The sequence below is a fragment of the Panthera tigris genome, chromosome D3, assembly GCF_018350195.1.
Source record: "Panthera tigris isolate Pti1 chromosome D3, P.tigris_Pti1_mat1.1, whole genome shotgun sequence".
In the NCBI taxonomy this organism is placed as follows: Eukaryota; Metazoa; Chordata; class Mammalia; order Carnivora; family Felidae; genus Panthera; species Panthera tigris.
Window position 1 is genome coordinate 6403560 of NC_056671.1, and position 27642 is coordinate 6431201.

A 27642-nucleotide genomic window follows, 5' to 3' on the forward strand; every position below is an offset into this window, starting at 1 on the left:
CTGTAATGCAAACTCCAGAAGAGTAGCAACGTCAAATTCATCCTCCTTGGCGCCTGGACAGGTGCCAGGCACACAGTAGGCGCTTCTCGAATACCTGACTGAGGTAAGATGTACAGTTACGTGAATTAAAGAGTGAATTTTCCAGAAAAGAGGCCTTTGGCTTTCGTCAGAATCCAAGGAGACTCGCAGGCCCCCAAGGAGTTAAAAACCACTTAATACAGACAGGGACACGAAATTTATTTGAAATCAATGTCAAGAATTGGTTGTTCTTATTCTGGGGAATGGCCAGACTTCGGCGTCTGGAATGATCTACGTGCTTAAAAATACCACTCGCCACCATTTCCTCCAGGTAATTTTCCATCCCTGCCCCCACAGTCAAGGGGGAAAAAAGTAATTCTGAAATCCTACCTCGCTATTTAAAAAAAAAAAAAAAAAAAAGAAAGAAAGAAAGAAAGGAAGGAAGAAAGAGACGAAGCAGTAAAATCGCGACCATCCAGGCACAAGGAGAGCCTCGAAGAAGAAAGGGACCCACGCGGGCCTCGGGCGCCGCCGGGACCCAGCCCCCCAAACTTTGCCAAGTTGCGGGCGCCGAGCGCGGCCGGAGGCGCGGGGCGCGGCCGCGGGCGGAGCCGCCCCCTGACGCCGGGCCGCGGCGCGCCGGGCCGCCCCCTCCCGGCCCGGGCCGGCCCCGCTGGCTCCGCTCAAAGTTTGCGGCCGCCCCTGCGCCCGCCCGCCCGATGTATGGGTGATATACTGCAGCGGGTGTCAGGGTGAGGGACGGCCATATTTGCCGGTGCGGCCCGAGCCGTCAACAACAAAAAGTGCGCGGGAGCTCGGCGGGCGCACGGACGGGCGCTCGGACGCCGGGCCCGCCTCGCCGCCGCCCGGCCTCGCCGCCGCCGCCGCCGCCGCCGCCCTCGCGGGCCTGGCCCCGCGGCGCCCCGGCGCGCCCCGCCGCTCGGGGGGATGTCTTACAAACCGAACTTGGCCGCGCACATGCCCGCCGCCTCCCTCAACGCCGGTGAGTGAGTGCGCCCCGCGGGCCGCGCGCGCCGCGCCCCAAGTGCCGCCAAGTTGGGGGCCGGCGCGCCCGGCCCCGGCCCCGGCTCCCGGGGGCCCGCGGTGGCCGGGGGCGCCGGGCACCGGGTCCCGGCCCGGGGCAGCGCGGCCGCCGCCGCCATGATTCCGGCGCCCGAGCCGCCAAAGTTCGCGGGGGCGCCCCGCGCCGGCGGCGGGGATCGGCCGGGTCGGGGCCGGGGGCGCGGGCGCGGGCGGCCGCCGCGGTCCCCCCCACGCCGGCGGCCGAGGGATCGCGGGGAGCGCGGCGGGCGAGGGCGGGGGAGGCTTTTCTCTGCTCCTTTTTCCTCCGGCTTTTGGGCGGCTCGGCGAGGGCCCCTGCCGGCGGGAGTCGGGAGCGGCCGGGCCACGCCGGGAGCGGGGCGCGGGGCGCGGGGCCCGGGGCCCGGGGCCCGGGCCGCCCTTGCGGAGCGGGGGCGCGGGCCCGGGCTGGGGGTCGGGGGGCCCGGGCTGCAGGGGTGCACGAGAGCAAGGCCCAGCCACGCGTGGGCCGGGCGGGGGCGACCCGCGTGCCAGGTGCAGGCGCCCCTTAGGGCGCGGGGCCGCTGGGGTCACCGGCGGTGCAGGGGACTCGATCGTCAGGGGGCGGAGGGGGGCTCGGCCGGGCGCGCCGGAGCAGGGGTACCCGGAACGCGGCACGCCGGAGGTCCTCTCAGGCGTGCGCGGAGTGACAGAAGTTGGGAGACTGGGGGTTCCCGAGTGCCTGCGGGCGGTGGGTGGGAGCGGCGTTTCCGCGCAGACCCCGCGTCTCGGAGCCCCCAAGTCTGGGCTTGGAAGGCCCCTTGTGCGGAAGCCAGGGAATGGGCTGGGGGCGTCCTCTCTCTTCCCCGGGGGCTGGACCTGGGTGATCCCAGGAAACTCCTCCAGAAGTTGTCAGGAGCTTTAGGCCGTGCCCAGGGGGCTTGCCCCAGGGATCAAGGGAGACCCGGGGTGGGAGGGAAGAAAATTGTGAGTTAGGGTGTGACCGGCTTTTTCCCGGTGCCTGGGTCTTTCTCCTTTAGACGCTTGGTTGGAAATAGACTTCCAAAAAAGCAGGCGCGCTGGAGGGGGGAGGGGGCAGAGGCCTTGTGGGGGAGGGGATTGGCCTTGCTGGTCAGAAATGCCACGTTGGCAGTTGGCTGCAAGTTTTGGGCCTTGTCTCCAAACGATGACTCCATCACTCCAAAAATCTGAAGAGGAACCCAGAAAAGCCATATATATATGTATATGTATTTTAACTTACGGGACACTGATTGGGGGGTTGGAAAGGGTTAAGATTTCAGGGTTCGGTTGGGGGCATAGTTGAATCGATTACGTTTGGTTACTGAGTCCCAAGAGCAAACAGCCACTGTTTTCTCAAATGTTCTCACCACCGTTGGGGTCTGCAGACCTTACAAAGACAGGCTTTGTGGCCCAGGTAGGATTTTTCCCGGACTCCCGCGTCTGTCTCTGGGGTGGGCTGCGTGCAAGGTCTTGCTGCCAGCCTGGACACGCTGGAAAACTCAGGCCTGCCCTAGTATAGTTGAGGCAGGTGCCTTAAACGGGGACTTTTGGGGGTTGGGGTCAAGTGACAGGGGCACCCACTCAGGACCCCTGAAGCCCTGTTCTGGGCTGGCCGGCACCTGTGCACAGGTTTTCTTCTATGGTGAATTCCGGGAGGACTGCTGAGGTCCCCAGATAATCTGGTGTTTTCGTGGCGGGCTGCGCCCTTCCCCATGGACCCTTTAGAAAGCCCCAACCTCCCCCTGCCATTTGCATCCAAGATGGACTCTCCGCCGCCGCTCCTCCGGCTTCCTTGTCATCATCCCTCACGCCCTCCAGCCCTGCCTCCTCGCGGGTTGCCAAGCCGCGGCCTGGCCGGTGGTGGCAGTGGCGGAGTTAGACAAAGCCCCCGCCTCCCCGCCGGAGAGCACATCCCCCCCCCTCCCCAGGCGCCCCAAGTGGCGGGAAGGCCGCCAGCTCCCCAGGCCCAGGCTGCTCTTTGTCTGGCGTGGGGGCGGGGAGCTGCGCCTGGCCCCAGGAGCTGCTGGCCTCTGCCAGTCCCTCCCTCGGCTCCGGGCCCTCCCTGGTCCCCGCACACTGCGCGCATTGTCTGTGATGCTCAGAGACAGCCGTGCTCACGCCCAGTCTGGTTTTCTCCCTGGCCTCCTGCAGCCCGATGCACCGGCCCTCCCTGCCTCTGCAGGAGTCGAACTCAGGGCCCTTCTGCCAACTCTCTCCAGGACCACAGAAGCCCCCACCCCCACCCCCCGCTGCCCCCGCCTTCGACACCGAGTAAGGGACTGGCATTGGCACAGAATCGGGGTCATGTACCGCGTCACCTGACGATGGGAGAGGCAAGCCCAGAGCAGTTGTCCGACCTTCCCCCCCCCCCCACCAGCCCCAACTGGGCGATTTCTCCTCCTTCTCCCTTAGCCCCCCGAGACTTAACCCTAGCCCCGGGAAGAGTGGGATCTAGAGCCTTTAGACATTCTATTGGGAACCATTGCCTCAAACAGATGGAGAAACTGAGGCCCAGAGAGCGAAGGCCCTAGTCCAAGGTCACGCAGCCAGGAGTGGCACAGCCAGACCGGTTCCTGGTCCGGGCCCTTGTCAGTAGGAGAGAGGATGGGCCAGGGAGGGAGACAGGAGCAACAAGAGGTGAGGGCAAGGGGTGGTGCAGAGAATGCACACCTGAGTCCCCCCGCCTCCTGCCAGGGAGTGGAATCTTCTAGACACTTGAGGTGCTGTGTGGTGATACGTAACCCCGTGGGCCCTGGCATTTAGCATTCTGGCCTTCCAGAGAGGGGCGATGTCTTGTAGTGGTCAGGACTGGAACCCGGGTCCGGGGCTGCAAAGACCACACTCACTGCCCACGTCAGAGGGTTCAGGAAGTTGGGGTTTGGCTGATGTGGTGAGGGTGCTTGGGGGGCACCCACCCGGTCCCATTTCCTGTGCTCTGGCCCCTGCACATCGCGGTTGCCTTGGATGGAGGTCACGGACGCGCTGGTGGTGCACCCCCGTCCTGAGCGCTGCTTGCCTGTAGCACAGGTGTATTATCCCCACTCCAGAGGCATGGCGACTGAGGCTAGGAGTGGCCCGGTGATGTGCCCACTTAGCAGCTTAGAGGTGGCAGAATCCGTATTTCCCGACTGGGCATCCCACATTTGAGCCTAAACCTGGGTCCCGGGGTGTGAGGAGGTGGTGAAATCCAGGGCAGGCCTGAGAGCGAGAAAGACATCTTGGGTCCAGAGCTGTCCCCGGCTCCTAGAGGGAGGGATGGGTGTCAGGGGGCCGGCCTCCTCTGTGCCGGGTGGCTCGAGGGAACACCTCCCCTCTCTGGACCGTTTGTCTCTCTACCCTGAGGGGCTCCAGGGCCCCCCTCGGGCCCCTTCCACTCCATCAGCCTGCGCCCCTGAGCTTCCTTCCTCCCCTTCCCTCCCCTGCTCACACCAGATGAGCAGCTGGTCGGTTTGGCCAGCCTGGCACCAGCTGTCCATCCCCGGGGCCAAGTCTGCGTAGTCCGCCGTGTGCGCGAGAGACCGTTCGGCTCTGGGGGCGGCAGGCAGAGGGGGAGCTGCTCCTCGACTGGGCGTGGAGGCAGGCGGGCGGCTGCCGAGGAGGGCTAGGTAAATTCTCCATGGTTACCGCTGTTTGTAATTCTGCAGGACATCCTCTACCCGCTAATGGCCACTTGGACGCCATTATGGGTCTGCATGCTGCCAGTTACTGAGCCGGAGCCGGAAAATTCCCTGCTGATGACTCCCCACCCCCCATCCAGGAGACTCCATCCTTAGCTGGGTCCTGTCCCCACGTGGTCCCTCACAGATGAGGGACGGTGTCTCCGAGTGTTGCAGTCCATGAGTGGGGCCCTCTCCCTCCCCTCTTTGGATGTGAGCCATCCGGGGCGTAGAATCAGACTGTCAAGAGTCCTGTCCCCACTTTGGGGAGGGAGCCACGGGGGCTCAGCGAGAGCGAGAGGCTTCTGAGGACACACAGAGAGGCTGTGATAAACTCCGGATTCCTGACTCGGTGTCCGTCGAACCCGGCCCCAGCCAGGGTTGCGTCTCAGATCCTCTAAACCCTCCCTCTGTCTTCCTTAGCATGCGTCCAGCGGAGATTTGGGCACGCGGGAAGCTTTAGCCCGATGTGGACCAGCCTCAGGAGCAGGTGCGCTCTTGCGGCAGTGATGTGGCTCTAGGTCATCGACCTCTGGGGAGCAGGACCCAGGGAAAAGGGACTAGCGAGGATTAGGCTGAGAATGGCAGCGGGTTTCATCTTGGCCACCGAGCCTGACTGCACGGATGGGAAGTTGTTCTGCGGTCGATGAGCGACGTCCGCCCTGGTGGCGGGTACGAGGAGCAGTGAGCCGTTAGCTGCCTTCCGCCATTCGTCTGGGCTGTGTTGGCCATCGCCAAACCAGAGGACGGGAGCGGGGTCTCTGGCCCGTCCTGCGAAGACAAAAGGCCACTGTTGGTGGCCTGGGTCCCGGGGAGGGGGACTGTGGCAAGACCCAGAGTCTTTGCTTTGGGTACGACTACACGATTCCCGAACTCTCCTCTCCTCCCCCCACAGCTGGGAGCGTGCACCCGCCCTCCACCAGTATGGCGACGTCCTCGCAGTACCGCCAGCTGCTGAGCGACTACGGGCCACCGTCTTTAGGCTACACTCAGGTATGGCAGCGGGGGGACGCCTGGCAGGAGGGCTTCTGGCCTGGCCACTGAGGGGGCATGCTTCCCACCGTCCAGGGCGGGGGAGCTGGTGGGACAGATGAAGGAGTAAAAATGATGTAAGGGAGCAGTCGTCTGAGCTTCCTGGCTGGGTGTGTCAGCGGGGGAGCGGCGGGGTGGGGCGGTTCACGGGGCACCGAGAGATGGGGGGCGGTTCACGGGGCACCGAGAGATGGGGGGCGGCGGGGCGGTTCATGGGGGCACCGAGAGATGGGGGATGGGGGAGCCCAAGGAAAGGCTGGAAGCCCTGAGCGCCGCTGTTCCATCGGTGCCACCACCCATGTGTATCCCTGGGCGGGGGTCTCTGATCCTGGTTCTTGGGGAAGTAAGTAAGCCTGACCTGGGCTCTGGATCCGAGCCTGGACAGAGGAGAGGAGACCCTGTGGCCCCTCACTCCCCACAAGGTCACGGCCCCAGCAAAGATAAGAGGACAGGGCCGATATCCTCCTGGAGCCCAGGTGCACTTCAGTGGGGGCTGGTGGCCCCTGAGCCAGGCCATTTGGGTTTCCACCTGATTCTGCCACTTCCAAGACTGACCCCTGCTTGGTGACCTCGCCATTGAGTGGGGTCGATGCTGCCACTGGCCTCACTGCCTGTTGTTGCTCGTGGAGGGACCCGGCCAGGCCGTGGCCGCGGTAGGGTTCTCTGCCGGAACGTGTCTGCGTTCTGAGGTCGCCGTGGAGGCCGCCCCTGGGACGGGCTGGTGGCCGGTCGTGCCCCACCAGGCCGCGCCGTCCCAGGAGCAGAAGCGGGTGTGGCGCCACCGCGGGAAGAAGTGGCGGCGGCGTGTGGAGGGCGCTGAGGAGCTGGGCAAGGACGGGAGGAAGGCCCTGGAGGCCAGGAGGCAGAGGCAGCAGAGGAGGAGGGAGGAGCAGGCGAGGGCCTTGTGGCGGGGAGGGGGGACTCGCGGGGACCCCCTCCTCACTCCTTGCGGTGCTTGCTGGGGCGGTGGGTGGGATCTGGAGAAAAGGGTTTTGTGGGGTGGGCCCTGACGGGGGTGGGGGGGGTGGCAGAGGATAGGTGAACTGGAACACCTTCTGGATTCTGTCCAAATGGTCTTTGGTAGTTACGTGTAGCCCTGCTGACCCCGAGGTGTGGCCCCCGTCTCACGCACTTGCTCTGGACTGTCATCCCCCAGGATGTTCTGGCGCGTCCACCTGGGTCCCGGGAAATTCCCGGTGGACCCTTTCTGGCCGAGAAAACCAGTTCTCCTTTTCCTCATTTGAGATGATAAAAGTTTTCTGGAGGCCGCTAGTGGTTTCCTCGAGTGTAGGAGGACAGCAGAGAGGCCCGGCAGTCTGGTCTGTGGTCGTCCCTCAGGCTGGACCCTCTGGGTCGGCCTCTCCCTGCCCTGCTCTCGCTGCGGCTGGCCTGTGGTGGGGTCCTGACCGTGGCCTTGGGGTCAGGTTAGGGTTCGGTCCAGCTAAACTTCTCCTTCTCATTCCAGGGAACTGGGAACAGCCAGGTGCCCCAAAGCAAATATGCTGAGCTGCTGGCCATCATCGAGGAGCTGGGGAAAGAGATCAGGCCCACCTATGCGGGGAGTAAGAGCGCCATGGAGAGACTAAAACGAGGTAAGTCGTGGGTCCCCGACTCCCTGGACCTCCCTGCTGGGTGCTAACTGCTGTGAAAGATTTTCTGGGAGGAGAGTCCCCTACGCCCTAGGGGCTCCCTGGGCTCCCAGTTTGTTAATCTGATATGTTGACGGCAGGCAGGGGCAGTGGGGGGGCGGGTGTGTGGGATGTAGACCATCCTTGGGATCTGATGGGAAGGCCTGGCGTGCCTCGGGGGAGAGTCCTCGTGCTTTAAACAAGGAATCTTTTTTTTTTAATTTTGTTTTTTTTTTTTTGAATATTTATTTATTTTTGAGAGACAGAGGGTGAGTGGGGGAGGAACAGAGAGAGAGGGAGACACGGAATCCGAAGCAGGCTCCAGGCTCTGAGCTGTCAGCACAGAGCCCGAGCGGGGCTCGAACTCCCGGACCGTGAGATCATGACCTGAGCCGAAGTCGGTCGCTCAACCGACTGAGCCACCCAGGTGCCCCAAATTAAAAAAAATTTTTAAAGGTGGCTCAGTTGGTTAAGCGTCTGGTCATGATCTCACGGTTTGGGAGTTCATGCTCTGCATCGGGCTCTCTGCTCAGAGCCCACTTTGGGTCCTCTGTTCCCCTCTCTCTCTGCCCCTCTGCTCTACTCCCCTCTCTCTCAAAAACAAATAAACATTTAAAAAACAAAAAAAAGAATCAGACACTTAATAGACTGAGCCACCCAGGTTCCCCCCCCCCCCCAGCTTTCAATCTGTTTAAATGCCATTTAAATGTAAAGTATGCTCCAAGTATGCTGTTATTAATACTAGTGAAGGCATCAAATTTGTTACTGATTCTCTCCCTAAAACAGGTATCCGGGGATCCTTAACATAACTGCCCCTGTGTTTCCATGTTGGTTACTTGTTTGTACAGGATAATTGCTTACACAGGTTCAGGAGTGTCTGGATTTCAGTTCCATGTCTCTGAGTTTCAAAGCAGGTTGAGAACTGCTAGAGGACGTTAGAGACTTCTTGTTAGAAAATCTGTACATAATACGAATCCCAGGCACCCCTAAACAAGGAATCTTTATAGCCCAGGTCCTGCAGCTTTGTCTAATGTTGGCCGACACCGGTCCCGGGAGCTGTAGGAGGTCAGACGCACGGGTCCCCCTCCTCTGGGGGAGCCGGTGACCAGGAGTCATGAGGTCCCGGGTCCTGTGCTGCCCTCTGCTGTCAGATCTTTGGAGCAGAGCCCAGTGGGGCGCATGGGTCCTTCCTGGTCTGGGCAGACGAGAGCGACAACACTGCGAAATTCTTCTGTGACTGAAGAGGGAGGGCGGGAGCATGAGGTCACAGAAAACAGGTGACTCCCGTGAAGATGTGACTGCCCGAGCAGGTGAGATAGGTTGTCCCCTCGCTACGTGAGTCGGGCGGAGGGGAGAAGAGGATTTCTGTTTTAGAAGGTGGCTGTTCAGAGCAGCAGTGGCCTAGGTGCGGATTTAATTTCAGAAGGGATGTGGGGTTTCTGAAGAAGGTTGGAGAGGCAAGTTTGGAGAGAAATGAGAGCAACGTTCTGTGGTTATAAGTGTGGGGCATGAGGAGGGGCTGCCGTGGGGGCGGTGACTCGGCAGCGATGGGCACGGCCGGCTGAGGACGGGCGCCTGCCCACAGCGGTGGGCTTCACTGCCCTTGATGAAGCCTTTGTGGAGGGAGCGGCCGACTGGGTGGTGAACGGGCACCGGCGTGCAGAAGGGGAGCTGGCAGTAAGAGGCTGGACCTGGAGAGGACTCGGGGAGTGGTGGGGTTGACCTGACCTAAGCTGGGGGTGAGGTGGGCATCGCTCTGCGTCTGGGCTGCTATTTGGAGTCAGGAGAAGCAAAACAGTCCTGGCACCCGGCGTGCTGGTTCCCTGAGTGGAAGTCCCTGGGAAGATGCTGGACGCCAGAGTCGAACAGGCGATCTGCAGTCACCCAAAAAACCTGTTGGGTCAAGTCAACATACAGATAAGCCTGGTGACCCCTCCAGGGCATGTCTTGCGTGAGCACCTGTGAGCACCATTGGTCATGATGAACTATAGCCAAATACAAGCTAGCCAAGTTTATGTCGTAACGAGGTTGAAGAAGGGTCATAAAAGGCGCAAGGGAGTCAGGAGCATTGGTGATCGGTCAGCAAACTGCAGCCAATAGGCCAAGAATGGTTTTTAGTTTCTAATGGTGAAAAATGATTTTGTGACACGTGAAAAGTATCTGAAATTCACACTTCGGCGTCCATAAATAAAGGTTTATTGGAATATGGCCACACCCATTGCTTGTATAATGGCTGCTTTCTCTATCGATACAGTGGCAGAGTTGAGTAGTTGTGACAGAGACCGTGTGGCCTGCAAAGTCGGGAGATATTTACCGTCTGGCCCTTTCCAGAGAAGGTCTTCTGAAGCTCAGAGATAAGATTTGTGACACGTGGGACGCCTACGTGACTTGGGGGACGTCATTCACAGCGCCCTCCGGCAGTCGTCTCTCAGGAGGAATAGATTCTTGGCGTCTATTAAAACGAGATCAGTATCTCACGGAGTTCAGTAAAGGCTAAACCGAACAAACCCCAACAACCAAACCATAACCACCAGAGCAGAGAGAGAAGAGATGCACAGGGGCGTGGTAGGGCAGAAGAAGCGCGCTAGGCCCCCCGGCGGGCGGACGTCACGGTGGACCAAGGTTGAACAAAAATGAGCAGTCTTGCGTTCTAACTCTGCAGGCTGGACATTGGACAAGTCCCTTCTAGAGTTTAGAATGTGAAGAAGCCAGAGAAAAACAAGGATTTGAAGTCACAGACTCTCCAAAGTGGGTCAGGTTTAGTGAAAGCGGGGGACACGTTTATTCCAGTCATCTGACGGTATGACATGAAGAGAGCTTGCTGGTTGCCCCCTTGTGTGCAGGAAGGGATTGTCAGGGAGCCAGGAAGAGGAGTGTGGCCAGGAGAGAAGGCCTTCCAGGAGGGGATGGGATGCTAGCGCCTTTCCAAACCGCGGGAACCCTGGGGTGGCTTGGATGCAGGGCCCCAGTTCCCTTCCAGGGTGAGGGTGTTTCAGCTGGGTTGTGAAGGGCCCTCTCTTCTGGAATGGGTCCTGCCGCATGATTCTCAGCCTCTGCTTCTCTCCCAGGCATCATTCATGCCAGAGGACTGGTTCGAGAGTGCTTGGCTGAAACGGAGCGGAATGCCAGATCCTAGCTGCCTGTTTGCGTGGAAGGTTTTCCGTCTTCTTCCAAGAAGAGAAGTTATAGCTCAACTCCCACGTTCAGATGAAACTCTTGTTTTCAAAATGGTAACAGTTCGGTTTCTCCTTCCCGTGTCCCTGCCATGGTTCATGAGGCTCTAAGATTGAGAAATATTTTGCCGTTGATTAGGATTTACATTTTAAATAGTTAGGAATTACCCAGGTTTTTTTTTCTTTTTTTTTCAAGCATTGATTTAGAAGATGCACGGAAAAGATACCTATCTCACAGCAAAGATACCAGTGTCTCCCTTTTATCTTCCCTTTTGAATACCGTTATGTTACCCAGATTGTTCTTCGTTCCTTTTCATAAGCTAATACAACAACTCCAGGGTTTTGTTTCTAGTGCATACGTTTGCCACATGGTGTGGATTCTGCTTAATGTAACTTCTTTTGTGCTTAAGCATTTGCCTGCATGACTATTAGTGCTTTGAGGTCAAATTTAAAAATGCACAAGTTATAAATACAGAAGAAAGAGCAACCTACCAAACCTAACAAGAACCCCCGAAAATATTCCTACTAAGACTGTGTGTGGATTTCAGTTCTGCCTTTCGTGTAAGTTGATCCAAACATCTGGAAGAAAATGATTAAAACTGTTTGCATCTTTGTATTTATTACTTGATGTAATAAAGCTTATTTTCATTAACAATTTGTGTGAAGGTGTGGGTTCCTTGAATTCTTAAGTGCTATCTTAAGAAACATCTCAGTGAGAGTGGCAGATACCTGTCACGGTGTTTTTCCACCTGGCCCAGAAACATTTTGTGTGACGATGCTGTTAACACCACGGGCCGAGGAAGGAATGTGTTTGCTTAAGTCAGAAGGTAGGGGTCAAAAGTAGCATCACAGCGCGTCTTAACTGCAGCTGAGTTAAACTCGTGCCGAGGATGAACACAAGACATCAGTGGAACCGGTGTTACTGACTCTACCCACTGCCTCGCTCGCGATGAGGCCATTCTCTGATGATCCTGTGAACATTTCCGGGTGCTAAATAAAGGAATCTGTTTTTCAGGGGCGCCTGGGTGGCTCAGTCGGTTGAGCATCCAACTTCAGCTCAGGTCAAGATCTCTTTGAGTTTGAGCCCCACGTCGGGCTCTGTGCTGACAGCTCAGAGCCTGGAGCCTGCTTCGGATTCTGTGTCTCCCTGTCTCTCTGCCCCTCCCTTGCTCATGCCCTGTCTCTCTCAAAAAAATAAAACCTTAAAAAAAAAAAAAAGGAATCTGGTTTTCATATAATGCAGCTGCTAAACGCAAGCTAGCTCGCTCTGGCGCTCGCCGAAGAATGGCCTGCTCTGTGCTGGGGAAAACCAGGTCGCGCCGGATGTGTTGAGAATCTGGTGGTCTCCAGCAGTGCCTTCCGAAGGAATTTTGCGGTAATTTTTACTACGTTCCGTAGGCACTAATCCCGTGTAATGAGGATTCACTGTGGTGAGGGGGAGACAGAGACAGATGAGGGACAGGGGCAGTTTTGCAGGCATAAGGCAAGGTCCCAGCCATGTCCGTTCTAAAGGCCGCCAAGAACAGGTTCTAGGGAGCGGGCTTATCTACCTCTCTTTTGTGCACGTGACGGCAAGTCCTGGAAGGTACGAGAAAGGAGACAGACTGAAGCCTCTGTCTCTCCTGTCTACGGCTCCCCATTTCCCTTCCCACCATTACCGGCTTGTCGTGTGCCATTGCAGGTACCTGGCCGCCTTCTGAACGGGGAAGGGCCCTGGATGCCGCTTGAACTTCCAAACCAGGTCACTCCAAGGTGAGAAGAGCCCCACCTCGCTGCCTTAAAGGTAAATTTATTTGGATCCGTGCACTGGGCGTGCCGTCTGTGCCTGCGGAATGGGCTGGTTTTGACTGCAGACCTCGACATGGGCCTTCTCGCCTCATGGCTTCTTCCCCCTACTTGTGTTATGCGTGAACTCCAGATGTGTTCTGACAAGCCAAGCTACTACTCCTGCCTAAAAACCCCAAACAGTTGTAGGGTCAAATGCAGCTTGAGTGATCGGTGTTGCACAAATTCGCAAACAAATCAGGTTCTGGGCCTTCATCTCGTAAATCTACTTATAAGTCAACTCCTAGGGAATGTCGGGTGTATTTTTTTTTTTTTTCTTTTTAAGTAAGCTCTAAACCCCACGTGGGGCTCGAACTCACAACCCTCAAGCGTTGCGTGCTCTACTGACTGAGCCAGCCAGGTGCCCCCATTGTGTGTATTTTGACATCAGAGAGGATATTTGGCAACATACAGTCTATTAAGTTAATGGGGTAAACGGGCAAGTAACTTACTGATGTGTACATCTTTCTCCACGTGGTTTTCTCTCATTCTCTTAGCCTGACGTTAAGTTAAGGGATGTCAAGTATCACCTAGCCATGACCTCCCAGTGGATGAACGGTGGCACTAAATGCCATTAATGTTTGGCTCAATTCCACAGTTCCCCCCCGCCCAAAAAATGGACCTTCCTTATTAATGTTTTCTTTTTTGATAATAAAACAAGATACACAAATGTGTAGCTTAAAAAGATATGGTGACATCCTTCTAACTACCGCCAGCCATCCGACACCCCTCTGTCACCTCGTGGCGACCCCTTCCTCCCCACAAAAAGTAGCTGCTGTCCTTTTATAGTAATGACTTCTGTGTGTCTCTTTATAGTTTTATTCTCAAAATGTGCATCTCTAGGGCGCCTGGGTGGCTCAGCCAGTTGAGCGTCTGACTTTGGCTTAGGTCATGATCTCACATTTCAAGAATTTGAGCCCCGTGTTGGGCTCCACGTTGACAGCAAAAAGCCTACTTGGGATTCTCTCTCTCCCCCTCCCCTACTTGCACACGTGCCCTCTCTCTAAATAAATGAATACACATTTATTTATTTATTTATTTATTTATTTATTTTTAAATTTTTTTAACGTTTATTTATTTTTGAGACAGAGAGAGACAGAGCATGAACGGGGGAGGGTCAGAGAGAGGGGCACACAGAATCTGAAACAGGCTCCAGGCTCCGAGCTGTCAGCACAGAGCCCGAAGCGGGGCTCGAACCCACAGACTGCGAGATCATGACCTGAGCCGAAGTCGGCCGCTTAACCGACTGAGCCACCCAGGCGCCCCTACACTTTTATTTTTTAATAGTATTTTTTAAAGTTTATTTACTTTGAAAGAGAGTGGGGGGGGGGTGGGGCAGAGAGAGGGAGAGAGAGAGTCCCAAGCAGGCTCCACACTGTCAGCACAGAACCTGACGTGGGGCACAAACCCACGAACTGTGAGATCATGACCTGAGCTGAAACCAAGAGTCAGATGCTCAACTGACTTAGCCACTCAGGTACCCCAAATGAATAAACTTTTTTTTTTTTTTTAATATTTGTTTATTTTTGAGAGAGAGAGAGAGAGAGAGAGAGAGAGTCAGAGCGTGAGTGGGGTAGGAGCAGAGAGAGAGGGAGACACAGAATCCGAAGCAGCTCCAGGCTCCGAGCTGTCAGTACACAGCCTGACACAGGGCTCAAATCCACAAACCGCGAGATCACGACCTGAGCTGAAGTTGGATGCTTAACCAACCGAGTCACCCAAGCACCCCTACACTTAAAAAAAAAAAACAAAACACAAAAAAAACGCATTTAGGGGCATCTAGGTGGCTCATTTGGTTGAGCGTTGGACTCTCCATTTCAGTTCAAGTCATGATCTCATGCTTTCTGAGTTCAAGGCCCGCATTGGACTCTGTGGTAAGTGTGGAGCCTTGCTTAGGATTCTCTCCTCCTCTCTCTGCCCCTCCCCTGCTCTCTCTCTCAAAATAATAAAACTTAAAAAAAAAAAGTGTATCTTTATCCACCAGTTTAGTCCGCCATTAAAAAATTTTTGATTTAAAATTTGAAGTCGGTTAAAAATACAGAAACACTATAGTAATGCTTGAGGTGGAATAGAACTCCCCACCATTATTCCCTGGAAGCATCTGGCAGGTTCTTTAGTCAGAATCTGCTGTTCTTTCAGGGGTGCCTGGCCGGCTCAGTCAGTGGAGCATGTGACTCTTGATCTCAGGGTCGAGTTCAAGCCCCACATTGGGTGTAGAGATTACTTAAAAACAAAACAAACAAAAAAGCATTTCTAATTCTTTCTCAGTGGACGTTTTTACTTGATTCCCACAGTTCTTTCAGGAGTTTCTTTCTTTCTAGAGTTTCCTTTGCTCTTTTTTTCTTCTCTTGCTTTTTCTTCTCTGCCTCCCGTTTTTCTTTGTAAACAAGACTGTTTTCGCCGTTGTAGAAAATATCCACTTTCTCTTGTAGGATTATCCGGGCTAGCTTTCTGTTCTGATCGACTGATCTCGTCTGATGGCACTGCAAGAGACAGTAACTTACACCGTGAAAAAGTTCATTCTGGACAGAACAAAGACCATATTGCCCTCCTGCCTCTGCTCTGCTCAGCCCTTGCCCTTGCCCCACCCTCCAGCATACGTATGATGTGGCTTTTTCTGTGATTATTTGTAATTAAGAGCGTTGCTTTGTTCGGAAGCGATGACAGCAGTAACATAACGTCCCCAAATAGTTTTGAAAATGTCAATTGCTATGTCTAGCTTGTGGCCAGGGAACAAACACTCTGCACCATTTATAAATGTAAAATTCTGGGGGCGCCCGGGCAGCTCAGTCGGTTAAGCGTCTGACTTCAGCTCAGGTCATGATCTTGTGGTTTGTGAATTTGAGCCCCGCGTTGAGCTCTGCACTGATGTGTGGACTCTGGGATTCTCTCTCTCCCTCTCTCTCCTCGTGTTCTCTCTCTCTCTCAAAATAAACTAACTTAGAAAAATTTATAAATGTAAACTTCTGTCTCAAGGAGGGAGATAGCATCTTTATTATTAGTCAACCGTAACAGTGATTACGTCATACCTGAGTTAGGAAGGGTGAGCGCCTTGCAGAGCTATCTGATAAAGCCTGTGAAATCAGAGTCAAAGCATACTACTAAAGGCCAATCTGCAGTGAGGTTATAAAATAGTTAAACCAAAACCGTGTCAGGTTTCAGAATTTTATTTGTTGCTCATGAATGACACCGTTTCTCAAGGAGGAAAAAAGCGATTGGGAAAAAAAGAAAAGCGAGTGAGGTTTTTAGTTGATAGGCTCTTGGCTCAAAAACTTGGCAGTGAAAAAACAGTTGTTCGGAGCCAGACTGTGGGCTTGCTCTCGGTTGATGCCTGCGGCTGTGGGATCTTGGGCGAGTTACTTAACCTCTCTGTGCCTGATTCCGCACTTGTACCGTGGAAAAGGTAAGGCACGAGGGCTCGCGAGGACAAAGACTACGCGCCTCATTGCGCGGCGCCTACCACGTGTGGACGTGACGGACGTCGCTGCGGTTAGTACCGCCGGCACACGGAACAGCGGCTTCGCCATCTCCTCTGTTCCTCCGCCCGGGCCGCCCCTCGGGCCCTCGGGCCACTCAGAAGGGACTGCCAGTTCCACTGAGGCATAGGGGCCACTACTCACAAGCCAGGAAAACGGGGAAAAAGCATTTCCGTATTTCCGAGGGCTTCGAACCGTGCTGAGAGCTGGTGATGCTCTGATCGGAGACTGGTTTTGATACAAAAAGGGGAGACTCCTACAGGCAGCCAGCCGCCGCGTGTTTACTCCGAGGGCTAGAGAGGCTTCGCCCCGTTACCTCACGCTCAGAAGGGCGGGTGTCACTGACATTTACCCAAGAGGGGACGGAGGGACACGGCCGGGTCGCTGAGGGCCGGGACGGCGGGCAGACACCCCAGGCCAGCGTGCCGCTCGGGGCCCGGGGCCCGCGGCTTCTGCCGGACCGCGAACACCGCACGGCTCTGCGAGAACCGCGCTGCCTGCCGGATGCCAGGCCCGCAGGTGTCCCCTGGCGCCACGGGCCCCCGGAAGGAAGCTTCTGAGGCTCTGCCTCAGGGCCGGAGGCGGGATCTGCAGCGCCAACGGAACCGGGCCGCGAGGAGAACGCACCTCGGCCGACCACCGCCGTCACTCAAGCCCCCCCCCACCCCCCCCCCCCACCGAACCCCAGGGACCCCCAGCGGGCTTCCTCCTCTACCTTGACGACGATGCCCGAGGGGATGTGCTTCAGCACCACACAGTTGCTGGTTTTGTTGGTTGCCTGGCCCCCCGGACCGTGCCCTTTCACGAACTGCTCTTCAAGGTCACTCTCGTCCAGGGGAGGCAGCAGAGCGGGGCGGTCCCTCCTGCCTGCCATCTGGACCGCGGTGACTGCCGCTCCCGGGGCTAACAGCGCTGGCGTCCCCCGAAGCCCGAGTCCCCACGGCGCCGTGCACATTCTGGCCAGCGGTGCGGGCCAACGAAAGAAACCCGAGGTACTCATGGAGAGGAGCTCTGCTTGTTGAGGACCTGAGTTGGAGGAAGAAAGACAGCCTTTCAGGAAGACGCGTTTGCTCCCAAGAGGACACTTCGGGATCTAGGACGACCTTTTATAAACCAGTTCAGACCACGGCCACCCACCCGTCGCCAAGGTATTTAGGAAACTGGCAAAGACAGAGCGGCGAGCCTTGCGTTGATCTCCCGTGGCCTTAGCAGCACGCTCCCTGCCAGCGGATACATGTTTTCTTACGACGGGCTGAAAATATCTTCGAAGCACCCGGAGGTGCCGTTTTCTCAGGGAGGAGAGGTTGTGAGTGTGTGACACACAACAGAAGAGGGCCGTAATTCGCTAAGGAAATATTACACAGGGCATCAAGCGGGAGTTAGGATCTGAGTCAAGCGACGTTATTTCGACGTTTGAGAATCTTTGAAATCAAAATGTAAAGAACGACAGTATGCGAGTCTATTTTATAGCTGAGCTTACACAGTCTGACACGGTAAATATCACTATCAATCAATGTCATGATTGTTGTTTTTTAATGTTTCCAGTTTCATGGATTTGAATAGGAACATCTGTTCCCTCAGACGCACTGCCAATAACGTGATCCAAGTGGCGCTCCTTACTGGAACCATGAAATCAGCGGATTTTTAGTAAGGTGCCTGTTAGGTTCAAAATGCCACACGGGGTGTAGTGAGTGGTGCGAGGCGGAAAAGAGCGAGCCTCTGTCTTCATGGAGCTTGGAGTCTAGTCAGAACATGCTAAAAAAAGAAAGCAGTATTTATTTAGACATTTTTTTTTAACGCTTATTTATTTTTGAGAGAGAGACAGAGAGTGGGAGCAGGGGAGGGGCAGAGAGAGAGAGGGAGACACAGAGTCTGAAGCAGGCACCAGGCTCCGAGCCGTCAGCGCGGAGCCCGACGCGGGGCTCGAACCCACAAACCGTGAGATCACGACCTGGGCCGAAGTCGGACGCTCAACCGACTGAGACACCCAGGCACTCCAAGTAAGCAGGATTTAAATAGCTGCTCCCGACGTAGCAGAAGGCTGAAGCGTCTCAGCTGACAGGTAACAGTATAGACAGGAGCTCCCAGGACATGGTGGTCCCGCGGGCCTTTGCTTCCAGGGGAGGAGGGCAGAGCGAGCTGAAAGGTGTTAGCTCCTTTCAAAGATCGGTAACCTCGCCATGCGGACAGGGACAAGTCACAACGGGGGCCCGTCTTATCTGGAAAATGGGTAAATGAGCCCTTCTCTACCCATCCGGCACAGGCATAAAGATCAGAGAAAAAAAAAATATATCCCGGAAAGATCTGTTTTGAGACCAATTTGTAGCAAAACTCCTGTCACTCAGGTGGATTATGGGAACTAGGAGTGTGCCGCTCCCTTGCTTGACGCTTCTTGATCCGAGAGGGCGCGGACGCTAAAAAGGGATGTGTGGCCCTTTTTAACAACTGCTGCTTCCTTTCAGACTCTAAATAGCTGCTTTTACCATTTGAGACCCTGTAAATTCCACCTGATGGCCCCCGGTCTCCAACATAGGTAGGAAGTGGCGTGTGCCTAAGCCACAAGTAACTTAACCTGCACCAAATACTTTCCGCAGGTTTGCTCTTGGCTCATTTACCTTTGTTGTCGTGGGATGTCAGGTCCGGCTGCTGACTTCCACTGAGCCCACGCTGGTCTCCAACTAGCTTTGTGGAAGCTCAATGCAGACACATGCTGCTGGGCATTGCTGCCTTGTAACCACATGCACTTCTGTCATTTCACGTGTATCTATCTGAGTAGTCCTCTCAGCTGGCCCTGAGATGACACTGGCCATCTCTAGAGTGACAGTAAGGTGTTCATCTCTCTCCCTCTATGGAAAATAAAAACAATGAAATCTGCTTTTCAAGCCTTATGCCAATGCTAATTTTGAATTCTATGACTGACATTGTAGTCTAAACTCGTAACTTCTTCCTTCCTTCCTTTCTTTTCTTTAAACAAGCGTTTTATTTTTGAGAGAGAGAGAGACAGACGGCACGAGCGGGGGAGGGGTAGACAGAGAGAGAGAGAGAGAGAGAGAGAGAGAGAGAGAGAATCCGAAGCAGGCTCCAGACTCTGAGCTGTCAGCATGGCGCCCGACATGGGGCTCGGACCCACAATCCGGGAGATCATGACCTGAGCCGAAACCGGATGCTTAACTGAGTGGGCCACCCAGGCACCCCTAAACTCGTAACTTCTTTCTGAAAAGTACGCCATTCAGCATGTAGGTCAGTCCCTTGGGGTGAGGATTAGCGTGGCATTGGCAAGATGCTCTGTGGCTGCGAGGGGCTAGATTTTGAAACAAAGTGTGCCGGTGCCACTTAAAAACAACCGGGTTTGTTTGTCGTGTGTCAGGTCTCTCCAAAGTCCGCTCACGAGCAGAGAAACGATAAACCCATAAACTCAGGCGCTTTTCTGAAATCGCTGCAAGAATCCACTCCCCTGTAACCGAGTGAAGTGAATGAGACTGAGTCGATGCCCAAAATTCCCCTTTCCCTTATTTCTGCTTTCAATCCACAGAACAAGATCCCTTTGTGTACCAGACAGCATCTAGTCCCTGGATCACATTTGTTGTGGAACTCAAGCCCAGGGCCTCCCTTGGGGTTTCTCTTCCGCTGGTTGGTAAATCTGACCGGCCAGGGCAGCCTTGGAATTGAGTGCAGGGACAAAGAAAGGAAGAGAGTCGGAGACAAGGCAAAACTCCCAGACAAAGGGCGGAGAGGAGAGTGCGTTTATCAGCTGCTCTGTCCCCGGCCTGCTGTGTTTCCAATCTCTACCTTTCTGTCCTAGTTCAGAGCCGACACACACACTAGAAGGTCTCCCACCCAACTGGAGTTCACGAAGGCCCCCGGTGTTCAGTTACTGGCTGCTTTGTTCAACAGCTAATTCCAACAGCCAATCGGACGATTCTAAATACTTTTAGTATCTCCTGGAGCTTTGGCTCTACGCCAACGACTGCTCAAAATGACAAACTCACCCGTGGTTCCGCTTCCCCAAAGCCCAGAGAAGAATATGGATTGGGTTTCAGTTTTTGTGATACCCGCAGAGCAACCCAAAGTCTTCGGGGGAACAATACAAGCATCTTCAATTAGAGCTCATTGTGACATTAAAAAAGAGAAAAGGACAAATGGTAACAAGTGCTGGCAGAGGGAAACCAGGAGTCCTGACAGCTTGCCCCAGTTCCTTTCTGTGAGCGTGCGCCTCCCTTCAGGGCCGGCTCTCCACCCCGGCGTCGCCTCAGTGCTGCTCTTCCTCTGACGGCTTCGGCCCCCAACGGCTGATGCAGTTGGGCTTAAAGCCTCTCTCGCTGTCCCAGTCCCTTCCCACTTGGTCAGGTCAGAGATAATGGGAGTTAGGACTTTACAAAACGGAACGTTCATTTGTTCAATGAATGTTTCCAACACCTCCTATGTGCCGGGCGTGGGTCTCAGGGAGCCCAGGGGGCCTGTTGCATAAATGGGAAATTAAGATGCCCCGAAATCTGACACGTGCTGTAGCCCGGAATGGAGAAGATGCCACAGAGAGCGGTGGTTCTTGGTCACTGTGTCCGAGTCCCTTGGCGTGCTCATTACTGGGACTTGGAATCTGCATTCTGTTAGGTGCCTCCTCTCCTGACCTGGACCCAGCCGCCACACATTCCCGCCTCAGGCCTCCGTGGCCAACCCAAACCCAGGAAGACGTCTAGCTGCAGGGGTGGGGTGGTCCGCTCTGGGATGTGGCCCGTGACTGCGGCCAACAGTCAGACGCAGCAAGGCGAGGCTCGCTTCGCCGGCAGCATTAATGCTCCTGAGACGGGCAAAGGGGACGCTGATGCCTTTCCCGTTGTGCCTCCGAGACAGATAAGGGTATCTGAATCCATTTGCAGGAAGTCATAGGATTTCAATCTCTGGACTCCCCTCCCGGATGCCATTTGCCCCAAATTCACTGTTTATTCTTCTGAGAGAGAGAGAGAGAAACTATTTTCTCTTAGCCACGACTTTCATATTGTCTCAACCTCGGAGAGACTTCATCAAAGCCAACTGAAAGAACAGATGTGGAGCTCAATGGGAACAGGGTGCTTTAGGAAAGGCAACCGGTAAAGCTCTTGAGAGAGACAAATCCCCGGGAATCCTGCAAACCAGGATCCTGCTTCATTAGGCCTGGGGTGGGGCCTGAGACTCTGTATTCCTAACCAGCTCCCTGGTGAGGCTCTTGCTCCAGGAACCCCACTGCGAGAGTCATGGCCAAAAGCTCTGAGCAAAGGTGCTGCCTGGGTGCTGGCTCTTGGGAGCGTCTAAATGCTGGATGGGGTCCTGGGACGACGATGGAAAAGATGACGATGAGGAAGGTGTGAAGGACAGTAATGGTGGGAAGAGAAAACACTCACAGAAAGAACTGAATGCATATGGATTTGAGCTAATAGGGAATGTGAAATGGTAACCAGGGGACTGAGAAATGGGGTCATCCGAAAAAAGAACGCCAATAATGTGTTCTAGAACAGCGTTGTCCGACCTGAACATAATGTAGGCCACGTGTGAAATTCTAAATTTTCTAGTAATCACCTTAAAAACAGTAAAAAGGGGCACCTGGCTGGCTCAGTCGGTGCAAAATGTCACTCTTGATCTTGGGGTTGGAAGTTTAAGCCCCAAATTGGGTGCAGAGATCACTTAACAATAAAATCTTAACAAAACAAAACAAAACAAAACAAAACAAAAAACAAAACAAAACAAAACTGGGGTGCCTGGGTAGCTCAGTCGGTTGAGCGTCCGACTTAGGCTCAGGTCATGATATCGCGGTTCGTGGGTTCGAGCCTTGCGTCAGGCTCTGTGCCAAAAGCTGAGTCTGGAGCCTGCTTCGGATTCTGTGTCTCCCTCTCTCTGCCCCTTCCCCACTCGTGCTCCCTCTCAAAAATAAATATTTAAAAACATTTATAAAAAAGTAATAAAAATAAACTCAAAACAGTAATAAGAAACTGATGAAATGAATGTTAACATATTTGAAAGATACACATTTAATATACTTTACTTACTATATTAACCTGGTATGGCCAAAATATCATTTCAACATGTGATCAATATAAAAATTATGCACACCTTATTATTTATATGAAGTCTTCAAAATCTACCCTATCAGACCGCGTAGCTCCAGAATCTTTCTCCTCATTATGGTCCGCAGAGCAGTCGCAACATAACCACTTGGGAGCTTGTTAGGAATGGAGACTCTCACGCCCTACCCCAGACTTCCGAGCTGAGAACCTGCATTTTATGAAGATCCACAGGTGACTCAAAGTCACACTCCCAAAGTCTGAGAAGCACTGTACTAGGACACAGGAACGAGCAAGTTCTTTCATCTGCTGGGACAGACGCTTCTAGAAACTGGTGTTTCTCATGTTTGTAATATTTAAGAAGTTGAGGCCAGAATTCTGGAGTGCCGACAACCTTCTTGGTCACGGTCCTGTTTCCCTCTCCGTAACAGGAGAGAAAGTGACAAGTCGCGAGACAATGACCTGATCGATCCTGAGGGACCAGAAACGGTGACTGCTGGGACAGGCGGATGTGTGGTGGTGAAGCTTGAAAAGGACAAAATGGCCAGCTGATGGCACCAGAAGCTAAGTGAGAGAATGACTTTCTGAGAAATGCTTAATCATAATCCATGTTGCCTAGTATGTTTCGGTGCGCCCTGGAAAATGGGCGTTAAAAAAAAGCAGCCGTTTCCCATGGGCTCCAACTAACTCGTCCCTCTGTTCTGCGTGTCTGAAGTCCTTGCAGGGGCTAGAGCACCTCCTGGTGCCGCGGCTCAGGCCTGAAACAGACCAAGCCCTTTCCTGGGCTTGGGGGTTTGCTCTGAAGATAAGGCACCTTTCACTCACAGGAAGTGCTGGCAGAGGATTATTTCTCAAATAAGACGAGCATAATAGATTGAGCAGGAAATGCCCAGCTGGGGACTGTGCCAGGTCTGGTCTCCATGTAACAGAGCTCAAGAGACAACTCATGAAGGAGATAAAGAGAAAAGCTTTCAATTCACATGACACTAACATCCCATTCTGTGTTTTTTTTTTTAACAGAAAACTCTGAATCCACAGAGAATGACACCTGTCCTATTTGTGTGCATTGCTGTGATTTTTCCTCTATTTATGGCATCTAACAGGAACTTTATAATTTTATCACCTGCGGTTTATTTAATTATAATTTTTTAAGTTTATTTATTTTGAGAGGGAGAGAGAATGAGCAGGGGAGGAGCAGACAGAGAGGGGGAGAGACGGAATCCCAAGCAGGCTTGATGTGGGACTCATTGTGGGACTCGAATTCACAAACCTGTGAGATCGTGACCTGAGCCGAAATCAAGAGACGGACGCTTAACCGACTGAGCCACCCAGGTGCCCCCAACTGTTAAAATAAGGCAGAAACACATAAAAAAGCAGCAGTAATAACACTCTACATGTTCTTAAATTCTCAACGCCTCCATTATCATGATTGATACCTTGTATTCGTTTAGGACTTAGATGCTTTCAAGGTACTTTCAAGTATATTATCATATTTGACACTAATAAAGAAAAAAAGGGATTAGCTGAGGAAGACTTATCTTGGAAGAACATTAGGTATCCCATTATTATTATTAATTATTTTTAATGTTTCGTTTATTTTTGAGAGAGTGCAAGTGGGGGAGAGGTAGAGAGAGGGGGACAGAGGATCTGAAGCAGGCTCCCTGCCGACAGCAGCAAGCCCGACGCGAGGCTCGAACTCATGAACCGTGAGATCATGACCTGAGCTGAAGTCAGACGCTCAACTGACTGAGTCACCCAGGAGCCCCAGGTATTCCATTTTTAAACTAAACTTATCATTTCGACAGCTTTCTTTTTATCCCTTTTCCCTTCACCTTTCATAACATCTCTAGATGTTCTTTCTCCAGCTCCTTAATTAGCTCATTTTCCTCAACTTTCTCTTCTTGACTCTTCCTTTAATTTTTTTTGTCCCTGAAAGGCCACATTGCCTATAGTCACTGTCTTGGCTTCATGATTTGCTCACTGTGCAACTTTGGTCATATTTCATCATCTGTAAAGTGGAAGTGATACCACCTACAATGAGAAAAAAAAAAAAGTACAAATCTCCACAAACATTGAGCACTTAGGAGTACTTCAGATCCCTAAACTATAAAGCTAAAGAGCCTCTGACTAACACACCATATAAATTGTGGTCTTATCCCACAAACCTAACCTGCAAACTGATTGTTTCATAGGCTTTAAAAAAATTTTTTTTTTTTTTAAATTAAGTCGTCTCTACCCGCAACATGGGGCTCGAACTCATGACCCCAAGATCCCAAGAGTCACATGCTCTTCCAACTGAGCCAGCCAGGCTCAGTGAAAAGGAATCTAGAACAGTGACCTGCAAATTATTTCAGTTGGTACGGTCCAATTTAAGAAGTACTTGAAAACCATGAGGTTACCAAAGACATGCTATTTGGTGAGGTCATAATTGTGGTCTATGAAATCAGGTGCCAGGAGATAATTATGATACCACGAATACAGTGTGACTTCCCAGCAGGCTCACATTGAAAGATAAACCACCTGCATCCAAGCAAGTCCTGGTTTAAACATGAAGGTCATTAGGGATTATCTCATATAGGAAGAAAAACCGTGAAGGACAAGAAAGATGAAAAAATTTATATTTAAATTTTTTTTTTTTTTTTTAATTTGAGAGAGAGCGTGCGAGCAGGGGAAAGGGGCAGAGGGAGAGAATCCCAAGCTGTCTCCGTACTCAGTGCAGAGCCCGATGTGGGGCTCGATCCCACAACCCTGGGACCATGACCCTAGCTGAAATCAAGAGTCAGATGCTCACGATCTACTACTCTATCACTCATGAGCTACCGGGGAGCCCTGAAAAAACTTAAATATATATCCGAAGATTTCATGTTTAATAATTAAACTATAAAGTTTTAATGTTCCATATATATATATATATATATATATATATATATATATATATATTGCTGTAGAGAACTGCCCCCCCCCCCCCCCCCCCCCCCCGCCAAATGACAAACAGTTTGGACATAATAATCAAAGAGTAGCAACCCTAGGGTTAACAGAAACCAAATGCTGTAAGCTATTATCAGCCATTATGACTGCACAGCCTGGTCTTATCCACACCAACGTGAAAGGTTTCTGCTCAAAAAAAAGATCTCCGCTCAAAAGCTGTCAGTGTGAAGCCTTCAAGGTCAAAGAGATACTTGAGCAATTTGTTATGATAAAGTCCTATAGTAATCATACCATCATAAAGGGCATAAAATAGTGGTGTCAGCTTGCACACAAATAGTGCAAAATCTCCAGGATGGGTGGTAGGTTTAGATTAGATGAAGTTATTATACATTTACTGGAATTTCTGAAGCCTCTACTTCTGTTTTCTACATTCAGAAATCATGTTTATGGGTTTTAAAAACTACTTTTTTAGGGCCGCCTGGGTGGCTCAGTTGGTTAAGCGTCTGACTTCGGTTCAGGTCATGGTCTCATGGTTCGTGAGTTTGAGCCCCGCATTGGGCTCTGTGCTGATAGCTCAGAGCCTGGAGCCTGCTTCAGATTCTCTGTCTCCCTCTCTCTCTGTCCCTCCCCTGATCACACTCTGTCTCTCTCTCTCAAAAATAAATAAACATTAAAAAAAACAAAAACAGGGGCCTGGGTGGCTCAGTCAGTTAGGCATCTGACTTCAGCTTAGGTCATGATCTCGTCATTCCTGAGTTTGAGCCCTCCGTCAGGCTCTGTGCTGACAGCTCAGAGCCTGGAGCCTGCTTCGGATTCTGTATTTCCTTTTTTCTCTGCCCCTCCCCTGCTCACACTCTGTCTCTCCCTCTCAAAAATAAATATTAAAACAACAACAACAACAACAACAACAACAAAAAACGACAAAAAAAACCAAGAAAACTTGGTTAACCAGAATAGTAGCTCCTGAATACACTGGCTTATTAGGACATTAATAGATAAAAAGTTACCTAAAACCACAAAGCCAAAACAAAAAAAACCCAAAAACCTACATCCTCAAACTGAACAGAACCCATTGGATTTTGCAGCCAAAAGTGATCATCTCCTGCCTCTTGCATGGTTAGGAACTAATCACCAGAACTCAATTTTGGGGTTAATATTTTTTCTTGTAAGGAAACATAACTCGGTCTGCCTGGAGATGTCTCAGTAATTCACACTTCTCAGTTCTTCTGAGTGTAAAAGATTCTACAATGTCTTGGGACACCTGGGTGGCTCAGTCAGTTAAGCAACTGACTTTGGTTCAGGTCATGATCTCGCGGTTCGTGGGTTTGAGCCCCGCGTCGGGCTCTGTGCTGACAGCTCAGAGCCTGGAGCCTGCTTCGGATTCTGTGTCTCCCTCTCTCTCTGTTCCTCCCCTGCTCGTTCTCTGTCTCTCTGTGTCTCTCAAAAATAAATAAACGTTAAAAAAAAAAAAAAGATTCTACAATGTCTCAAATAACAGACAACTGAAATTATGTTCAATTATGACCAACTGAAATTAGTGATAAAACTTTTTTTTTTTGTGTGGGCTTGAAATATGATCACTGAAGTCAGAGCCATGTGCTTAGAATTAGTTTTTGATTTTAGTGAGGTATTACATGAGCACAGAAGGATTAACACAATGGGGCGGGTGTGGATTAAGTTTATTTAAGCTTGAAATCTATCATATACAGATGGGGTTTTGGACACAGACTGAATTTTTACTCTTTGAGACAGAATTGTTAGGAAGCTCAGATGACATGGAATGCCTCGAAGATCTGTCATTGCTGCCAATAACATTTCACGGTGCATCCTGGCTTTTCAGCCATAGCTACATGATAGGGCTAGCAAAGTTCTTTCACTTTGGACCCAGGAACCCTGGAGGGAAATCTAAGAGCTGGCCTTAAAAGTTAACTAGTCTTAAGAATGTGAACTCAACAGGGGTGCCTGGGTGGCTCAGTCGCTTAAGCATTTGACCTCGGTTCAGGTCCTGATCTCACAGGTCTCTGCTAACGGCTCTCAGAGCCAGCTTCGTATCCTCTCTCTCCCTCTCTTTCTGCCCTTCCCCTGCTCATGCTCCCTCAAAAATAAATAAATATTTAAAAAGTGAACTGAACAGAGAGAATGAAATGGTAGGGCCTCCAGGAAGGGACACAGATTCTCTGTCGTCCTTGAAAGGCCTGGCAAGAGCCATGCTGACACCTACTATGTGCCAGCTTGGAACAGCACCTGCTGCGTGCTAAGAGCTCTATAGAGCTCTGTTGGACAAGTAAATGAAGCTCTTTCCATTTCTTCTCGGGCCTCGGTGGACCCGTTTTCTCCAAGGCGGTGAGCTGTCCTCCCCTCCCCACACCAGCCCTTGAAGAGCCCCGGGAAAGACCCCCAGCAGCTTAGGGTAAGCCAGGTGCAGAGAAAACTTAGCTCAGTGTCTGGACAAGTTGCACCTCACCGCCAGCGGTGTCTCAGGTCAACTGGTTGCACGAATCAGGACCGCAAGCTGGGAAAGTCAGGCGTCCTAGCTCCCAGTCCTCTCTTCAGAGTCCTTGACAATCGCAGGCAACCGTACAGGCGGCTGGCTGCTCCACGGATGCTTACCTGGCTGCAGACGTGGTCTCCCACCCGCCACTTTCTGGGGTAACAGGAACCACTGCAGAAGGTGCATCGAAAGCGCACTCCTGGGTTTGCGCACGCGCAGTACTCCCGCCGTCGCTTCCCTCACTAGCCCTGGGCTCATTCTTACCAACTGCGCATGCGGAGAGCGGAAGCTATTTTTAGCGTGGCAGCTGTACGTTCCCAGAGAACCAATCAGACGGGAG

At 52.6% G+C, this 27642-nt stretch overlaps 2 protein-coding genes across 11 annotated transcripts; one reads left to right on the forward strand and one right to left on the reverse strand.

Moving 5' to 3' along the window:
- The first annotated feature begins 907 nt into the window (after positions 1-907).
- Positions 908-15170, forward strand: CDK2AP1 (cyclin dependent kinase 2 associated protein 1). 5 transcript variants are annotated; one of them, XR_006209687.1, is made up of 5 exons: positions 908-1021; positions 5611-5708; positions 7213-7339; positions 12230-12331; positions 14805-15170. XR_006209687.1 is itself a non-coding variant. In XM_042961420.1 (5 exons), exons 1-4 carry the CDS (start codon positions 967-969, stop codon positions 12274-12276), a joined length of 327 nt encoding a protein of 108 aa, XP_042817354.1. In that variant the 5' UTR covers positions 908-966; the 3' UTR covers positions 12277-12300; positions 14805-15169. The 5 variants fall into 5 exon arrangements, 3 of the variants coding, with proteins under 3 accessions (XP_042817354.1, XP_042817353.1, XP_015391906.1); XR_006209686.1 differs by lacking the exons at positions 12230-12331; positions 14805-15170 and adding exons at positions 10444-10605; positions 10745-11203; XM_042961420.1 differs by having other exon boundaries at positions 12230-12300; positions 14805-15169.
- On the reverse strand, positions 14284-27610 carry MTRFR (mitochondrial translation release factor in rescue). 6 transcript variants are annotated; one of them, XM_042961416.1, is made up of 5 exons: positions 27422-27477; positions 18464-18694; positions 17329-17603; positions 16564-16874; positions 14284-14855 (listed from the first exon to the last, which is right to left on the reverse strand). In XM_042961416.1, the coding sequence occupies exons 3-5, from the start codon at positions 17366-17368 to the stop codon at positions 14637-14639; spliced, it is 570 nt and encodes a 189-aa protein (XP_042817350.1). In that variant the 5' UTR covers positions 17369-17603; positions 18464-18694; positions 27422-27477; the 3' UTR covers positions 14284-14636. The 6 variants fall into 6 exon arrangements, with proteins under 6 accessions (XP_042817350.1, XP_042817351.1, XP_042817352.1 ...); XM_042961417.1 differs by lacking the exon at positions 27422-27477 and adding an exon at positions 23154-23172; XM_042961418.1 differs by lacking the exon at positions 18464-18694 and having other exon boundaries at positions 27422-27447.
- Between the last annotated feature and the right edge of the window lie 32 nt (positions 27611-27642).

Bases quoted from the DNA above. Each gene is read 5' to 3' on its own strand.
- CDK2AP1 (XM_042961419.1), top strand. From the start codon at position 967: ATGTCTTACAAACCGAACTTGGCCGCGCACATGCCCGCCGCCTCCCTC. The intron at 1,022-5,610 runs GTGAGTGAGTGC...CTCCCCCCACAG, and splicing joins CGCCGCCTCCCTCAACGCCG to CTGGGAGCGTGCACCCGCCC. The intron at 7,340-10,443 runs GTAAGTCGTGGG...CTTCTCTCCCAG, and splicing joins CATGGAGAGACTAAAACGAG to GCATCATTCATGCCAGAGGA.
- MTRFR (XM_007079548.3), bottom strand. From the start codon at position 27,488: ATGCACCTTCTGCAGTGGTTCCTGTTACCCCAGAAAGTGGCGGGTGGG. The intron at 16,875-27,421 runs GTAAGCATCCGT...CCTCCAACTCAG, and splicing joins GAGACCACGTCTGCAGCCAG to GTCCTCAACAAGCAGAGCTC. The intron at 14,856-16,563 runs GTAGAGGAGGAA...TGTCTCTTGCAG, and splicing joins CCTCGGGCATCGTCGTCAAG to TGCCATCAGACGAGATCAGT.